At 49.0% G+C, this 7,462-nt stretch overlaps 1 protein-coding gene across 1 annotated transcript; it reads right to left on the bottom strand.

Annotated features, from left to right (window-relative positions):
• Positions 1-4,162: 4,162 nt before the first annotated feature.
• Positions 4,163-7,167, bottom strand: LOC123411542 (triacylglycerol lipase OBL1-like). The gene is made up of 3 exons (XM_045104507.1): positions 6,783-7,167; positions 5,325-5,552; positions 4,163-5,221 (listed from the first exon to the last, which is right to left on the bottom strand). Exons 1-3 carry the CDS (start codon positions 7,093-7,095, stop codon positions 4,350-4,352), a joined length of 1,413 nt encoding a protein of 470 aa, XP_044960442.1. The 5' UTR covers positions 7,096-7,167; the 3' UTR covers positions 4,163-4,349.
• Between the last annotated feature and the right edge of the window lie 295 nt (positions 7,168-7,462).

Here is a 7,462-nt window from a genome sequence, read left to right as displayed (position 1 = left end):
CAAGAAATAATCTATTTTGCATGCCCAAACCGCTCATGTGGTGACAAAGGGCTATTGGTATCTTCCATGCTAGGAGTGTTATCCTCGACATGTGTTTATTCACAGTCATTCACGAGAAAGGGGCCGGTATTTGGGATGCCCAGTTCCACGCTTAAATCGAAAACATAACTGTAAAACAAGACTCCCCCCGGATTGATGTTAGTATGGACGGTACCCGAAGATTCGGCTAGCCGTGGAGTGTGATTGATTGGTGGTGCGTGAGTTAAAACTTTACTTTTCTGTTTGGGAACCGCCTATAGCATGAGTAGCATGGAAGATATTGAGAACTCTTGGTCATTGCGTTGACAATGAAAGCATGCCACCCAAAATTACTATCTCTGTTTTCAAAGCTTGAGCTCTGGCACCTCTGCAAATCAATGCTTCCCTCTGCGAAGGGCCTGTCTATTTATTTTCCTGTCGAGTCATCCTCCTCTTATATAAGCACCAATTAGAGAGCACCTCTGTCATTTTTATGCTTTGATTTTGATTGATATTGAGTATGACTATGATTGGATCTTCGTTGCTATGAATTACAATGTTTAGTCAGCCCTTGATCTTTGAAAGTGCTCTGCATTTATGTTTTGCGGTCTCAGAAAGAGCTAGCGAGATACCACCTATTCATATTGCTTCATGCTCGTTTTGATTGAAGTGTTGGTATTTGAAACTCATTATTATTTGCTCGTTAGCTGATTATGCCATTGATATTAGTTTACCGTGAGACCTTTGTGTCATTTGCTTATGTGGTTAACTTGTGATCTTGCTGAAATTCTGGTTATGAGTTAGACATAGTTGCAACAACAAGATCAAACAGAGTTTGTCAAAGTTTTTCTTTCTCTCTCAGTTTGTCAATTGAGTTGCTTCAGGACAAGCAACGTTTTAAGTTTGGGGGAGTTGATATGTCTCCAACGTATCTACTTTTCTAAACTTTTTTGCCCTTGTTTTGGACTATAATTTGCATGATTTGAATGGAACTAACCTGGACTGACGCTGTTTTCAGCAGAATTGCCTTGGTGTTATTTTTGTGCAGAAATCAAAGTTCTCCAAACGTCCTGAAAATTTACCGGGAGCAGTTTTGGAAAATATCAAAAATATCTGCACCAAGTTCCACCTCAGGGGGTGGGCCAGTGGGACACAAGCCCCTGCTCCGCCACCACCCACCTGGTGGCGGTGGGTAGGCTTGTGGCGCCCACACGCACCTGCCGCCCCCAACTCTAGCTCTATAAGTTGCCTTTCGTCCCAGAAAAAATAAAAAGAGAAGTTTTCGTTGCGTTTTCGATACGGAGGCACAGCCACCACCTGTTCTTCATGTGGAGGGCAGATCTGGAGTCCGTCTTGGGTTCCGGAGAGGGGAAATCGTCGCCATCGTCATCATCAACCTTCTTCCCTCTCCAATTCCATGAAGCTCTTCGTTGTTCGCGAGTAATCTATTCGTAGGCTCGCTGGGCGGTGATGAGTAGGATGAGATCTATCATGTAATCGAGTTAGTTTTGATGAGGATTGATCCTTAGTATCCACTATGTTGTGAGATTGATGTTGCTACTACTTTGCCATGCTTAATGCTTGTCACTAGGGCCCGAGTGCCATGATTTCAGATCTGAAATTATTATGTTGTCGCCAATATATGTGTGTTTTAGATCCGATCTTGCAAGTTGTAGTTACCTACCATGTGTTATGATCCGGCAACTCCGGAGTGACAATAACCGGAACCACTCCCGATGATGACCATAGTTTGAGGAGTTCAAGTGTTCACCAAGTGCTAATGCTTTGGTCCGGTTCTTTATTAAAAGGAGAACCTTAATATCCCATAGTTTCCTTTTGGACCCCGCTGCCACGGGAGGGATGGACAATAGATGTCATGCAAGTTCTTTTCCCTAAGCACGTATGACGACACATGGAATGCATGCCTACATCACATTGACGAACAGGAGCTAGCGACTTATCTCTCCGTGTTATAGTTGTTGCATGATGAATATCATCCAAACAAATCACCGACCCATTGCCTATGAATTTGTCCTACTGCTGCTACTACTGTTGCTACTGTTGTTACTTGTCCTGCTCTGCTGCTCCAACTACTGTTGCTACTCCTGTTACTTGTCTTGCTCTCCTGCTGCTACTACTGTTGCTACTGCTGTTACTTGTCTTGCTCAGCTGCTGCTACTACTACTGTTGCTACTACTGTCGCTTGCTACTGTTGCTACTTGCTACCGCTGTCACTACTGTTGTTCCTTGCCACTGCTATTGCTCGTTAGACTGCTGCTACCTGCTACACTGTTGGTTCACCTACCGTTGATGGGAATTGACAACTTCCGTCGACGCGGCAACGAAGGACCATTGATACAATCGTTAGGAATAGTTTGCCGTCAACAGATCATTTCTGACACCGTTGTTAGCATATTACTTTGTTGTTACTACTGTGCTTGCAGATACTAATCTTTCAGGTGTGGTTGAATCTGACAAATTCAGCTGCTAATACTCGAGAGTATTCTCTCACCTCCCGACTGGCTTATCAACAAATTGGGTCGAATACTCTACCCTCGAAAACTGTTGCGAACCCACGCGCTGGTGGGCCGTCAACAACATTCTTCTAGTTTCATTGTTGGGGAGTACTTTCAGCATTCTTCTGGTGCCGTTGCAGGAGAAGGTTTGTTGTCATAAGCATTCTTCTAGCTAATGCCAGAGATTGCACGATTAGCAAGCGGCTCTCGGCTTCGGTGGTGAGAGGCGGAAGTGGGGATGGAAATGGCCCGGATCTAAGGCGTGGTTTCCTCTCCTTTCCACCTCGCGCTTTAAATACCCAATGAGAAGATACTCCATCAAGTACTTCGCCAGTCCGAGGAAGATCCGTAGAATCTCGAGGATGGCCCGCACTGTAGCACGACAACGACATCACGAGCGCGGAAATCGGGGCATCGCTCCACTACCCCACTACCCACGTCATCGCCGTATCCGCCGCCCGCGCGCGCTCCATCAATTCAAAAAGTGGAGAAAAAGTGCCCCCCTCTTGTCCCGAATGGATTCTTTATCCATGGCGTTTGACGAGGTGGGACGAATGTTCTCCTCGCTTGTCCCTCCGCGGGGCCCCGATCACTCGAGTGACTACCGAAGGCGACCAGATCGTCCTTGCCTCGGTGCGTGTGGGATCCGTTCCATCTTATAGATTGGACATTCGGTGCTCTGAGCTCATTATTGTCCAATTCATTGAATCTATCTTCCCGAAAGATAATCGATGATTGCCGATTGCAGACATACCACTATGTTCGGGCATTCGGGATTCGTCGCTCTTGAATCCGTAGTGGTTTCCTGAGAGTCCGAATGACGCAGCCTCGAGCTGCAACCTTAATGTCCACGAAACGCCAGGAACATCTAAGGAGGTCATTCACTCGGTCTGCAATACCTCAACCGATTCGGGGGCTACTGACGGGGTTGTACAATAGGGGTAGGCCTACGGACCTGCTTCCCAAGGACTACCACCCCATATGGATGTGAGTGTCCTTCAAGTCACCGATGTAGTCTCAACCTTACTCGATGCACTGTGCCATCACTCAGCTTACACGGAGTCATTCGGATCGCCTTGTGTCAGTCGGACACACCCTGGCATTCGGACCACAGCAAGACGATGGCACCGAATAAGCTGCAACGGTTAAGGACTTAAACCATCACATGAAGTGCAGTGAAGACCTGGGTTAGTAGTTGCGCCATGAGTTATAGTTGTCGTTTCTAGTAACTCACTTATTTATTAGCATTAACTCGCCTTGTAATGAAGCTCAGCCGGTTGTGGCATGCACTATATAAGCCACTCCCGGGCTCCAGCTCAAGGGTTCAGGACCTTGTAATCTTACATACCCCATAAGAAATCATCACCCTTATGGACTCGAGACGTAGGGTTGTTACCACTCCCAAATGAGGCCCGAACTCGTACATCCGAGTGTATCCACTGCGTTTAGTTAGGCTTCACCCCTCCGTTCGTACACCCGGTACTATTGTCAGGGTCATTCCCATGACAGCGCCCGACCGGATGGCGCGGTTTGAGTTGCTCTTAGTGATGACGCTCTTGGCCGGATGCAATTAAATCATGATTGAGTTTCTTTTCTTGGTGAAAGAATAAAAACTGAAGAAATCCACTACTGGCCTATAAAATCAGCTAACACTTATGGTGAGTCGGTGACAGGTGACATGAAGAATGCACGAATTATGGAAATGCTCGAACGCAGATCTAACATGAACAATGGTTGACATGTGATCAGTTTTCCAGGATCTCTGCACTACGGCTAAACAACGAAAGTTAGTACTACGTACAGTAGTAACCAATTTTAATGGTCACGGAGAAGCAGGTCGAGCGAGGCGGCCCCGAGCCTGGTGGCGTTCACGTAGTCCTGCGGCGCGTGTGCCGGCAGGCCGGGGATGAGCAGCCCGACCGCCCGGGCGACCCTCATCGTCCACCCCTCAGCGTACTCCGCCCCGTCCACGCGCCCGATCACCAGCCCCCGGACGAGCTCCCACGCCGCGTTCACGTACTTGGACAGCAGGAACGCCAGCGAGAAGTAGTTCTTGTTGGGCTCCTCCTCCATGGCCCGCGCCCTGTAGAAGCCGTCGAAGTAGATGCACCGGCCGAAGTGCTTGAACAGGCCGTCGTACGGCACCCTCGGCACGATGTCGTTGCAGTAGACGAACCGGAAGTACCTCCCCCTCGCCGCCGGCGTGTCCAGGTGCCGCTCCACGAACTCCCCGAGCCGCGCGTCGCCGACGCGCGGCTGCCCGTAGGTGTACACGCCGTGGAGCCTGGCCAGCAGGTCGTGCTCGCCGTGCAGGGCGAGGATGGCCGGGAACAGCACGGCGAGCGCGCCGCCCAGGCTGTGGCCGGTCACCGCGAACCGGGCGCGCGGGTTGGCCGCAAGGGACTTCTTCAGCGCGTCGCGGACGGCGTAGTAGGCGAACGGCCGGTCCTTGGTCGCTTCGATCTCCGCCGGCCAGCCGGTGGCGTTCCTTTGCAGCCCGAGCGCCTTCATGAAGCCGCCGTGGACCTTGCCCACCCCGGGGATCTCGTACCAGGAGATGTCCACGTCGGTGCACCAGTCCTCCGCGTCGAACGGCTGTGTTCCACGGAACGCCACCACGACGAGGTCGGCGTCGGCCGACTTGTCGGCGAACATGAAGGCCTGCGTCGTGTGATCGCCTCGGAATTCTGCGGGGGGCAAAGGAACACATGTTTGTTGCAAGTTAGCCACACATGTATGATACCACTATAGACATGCTTCATGCTCCGCGTGACCTAAATAAAATCTTACCGTTCCAGCAGTTGAAGAACTCTAGGAATTTCATCTGCCAGTGGTTTTCGACGACGGTCTTGAAGACCAGCTCGTTCTCGTAGGCTACTTTGGAGGCCATGATGCCCAGCGCAGCGAGGTAACCGCCATCCTCGGGCTTGATCTTCTTGTCCAGTTCGATCCTCGTGTCGATGAGTCCGATGAGCGATCGGTACTGGGGGGATTCTCTGTCCGGAATTCGTAATTTTCCTGCAATTCGTATGTACAGTACAGTTAGCTAGGAATTAACGGAACGCCATTGTTGTACAGTATTACTTGAAAGCAAAACAGCGACTTGCGTGCATATACAAAACTGTCAAATTCTGCAATGTAGTCTCTTGACAACTCTTCAGACTTTCTGTGGATGCTGTTTGACTTTCAAAACCTAGGTGTGTTTTCCACGTCACTCCAAATAAAAGGAATGCAGATTTCGGAACATCCGTGCCTAATCAATTCGCAGAGGTTGTTTGACTTGTGTTTCTTTTGGCGGGGAAATTTTGTTAATAAAGGAAAACAAAGCTATACTATACTGGCGCCTCCGACAGGAAAGCAGTCAAGCTAATGACAGTATGCAACTTAATTAGTTGCTTAGGGCACCACGACAACCACCTTAACAAGTTAACATGTTATGAAGTAGCATACGAAACCGACACTGCCCTTATCTTGAGAGTTGCTATGGATTCCAAGTTCTGACCAGAGCACAGTTGGATACATCGGATAATCTCATGTCTCTGATCCAGCTATGTACACTATGATTAAACTGCAAAGGCTGCTATCCAAAGCATATTTTATGACCTCTGCAATAATGTGGCGCGAATAATTAATCATATACACTTTTACTCCTTTCTTTTTGCGGGAAATCTACACTTTTACTTAATTAGTAAACCCCGGTTTCCTAGCAAGAACGACCAAATGCTTGCCGATCTCCCATCTCTATTTGATATTGCGAGTGCTTAGTGCTTACTGATTGGACACCCACCCCGTGTATGTTAGAGATAAAGCAATTGCAGTTTCCGTCCATATGTTTATTTAGTTATGATTTGGACGGTATACTTAGATAGAATTTGCACAAGTTTTTTTATACGTCCGTTCGAGCGACAAGTAATACGGATCGGGCTGTATTCTATTTCAACCCTTCTCACTTCTTATGGTTATTTTACTGGTTGGTTCGGTTACTTGGTTGTATAGTTTTCTCCCCTTTTCTTCACGACAACTAGGAGGCTAGGAACACTGTATGTTTCGACGTGGATGACTAATGCCCAACTTGCATATGCAAGATAGTTAAGAAAGCTACTTCTCCAGAAAGTCTAAGATGGAAACCTCATGCAAAACGCACGAACATATTTTTTCTGGAGTCCCATTTTTCAAAAGTTTGGTGAACGAGTTAACGGAAATTGATCCTTCACATACAACCTATAATTCCAAATTCCCATCGGTTACCTTGCATGGTGTTCTTGATAAGCTTGAGCACGCCGCCGCCATTGTCCGTGACGAGGTTCATCCAGTATTCGAGAACCCTCCCGAGCTTGGCCAAGGGCTTCTTCACCCACAGCAGCAGCATCTGCGCGACCACAGAGAGGAAGATGATCCACCGGCGCCACCGGTCTGGGACCTCCTCGTTACCAGGGGCGCAGTCGACGGCGTCGCTGGCGCCGACGTCGCTGGAGCGCAGTAGCTGGAGGAGGCTGCGGACGCCGCCCTTGTCCGGCCGCAGCACCATGAAGTCGCCGGAGAATTCATCCCGGCCGTCCATTTCCGGTCTATCGGTCGATTTATGCCAACAGGAGCTAGCACGCCAATCAGCTCGACGATGAATGCTGCCTAGCAGGAGGTGTAGGAGTATTGTGTAGGCATGGCCGCACGAGGTGCATATATATACATGGCGGGGGCTGAGTAGAAGAAGATAGAGCCGCGTGCTGAACGTTCTAATTGATGAATGAATTAAACTACGGATTAAGTGGGAGACTAGGTCACTAGGCGGTCAAGGCACCAACTACGTGCATACTGGACTGCTGTGTTAATTAATTAAGGACCAGATCAAAAGGCGGAACCTTTCATCACGCGCGATGGAATCCGTCTTCTTCGCATGCAAAGAAGGAGCGGTTAGTACACTGGTCGGT

Source organism: Hordeum vulgare, chromosome 7H, assembly GCF_904849725.1.
Source record: "Hordeum vulgare subsp. vulgare chromosome 7H, MorexV3_pseudomolecules_assembly, whole genome shotgun sequence".
NCBI classification, from domain to species: Eukaryota; Viridiplantae; Streptophyta; class Magnoliopsida; order Poales; family Poaceae; genus Hordeum; species Hordeum vulgare.
The sequence above is the reverse complement of the archived record's forward strand: the minus strand, read 5'-3'. Positions and strand labels throughout refer to the sequence as shown.

Bases quoted from the DNA above. Each gene is read 5' to 3' on its own strand.
- LOC123411542 (XM_045104507.1), bottom strand. From the start codon at position 7,095: ATGGACGGCCGGGATGAATTCTCCGGCGACTTCATGGTGCTGCGGCCG. The intron at 5,553-6,782 runs GTAACCGATGGG...TACGAATTGCAG, and splicing joins TATCAAGAACACCATGCAAG to GAAAATTACGAATTCCGGAC. The intron at 5,222-5,324 runs GTAAGATTTTAT...TGCCCCCCGCAG, and splicing joins GTTCTTCAACTGCTGGAACG to AATTCCGAGGCGATCACACG.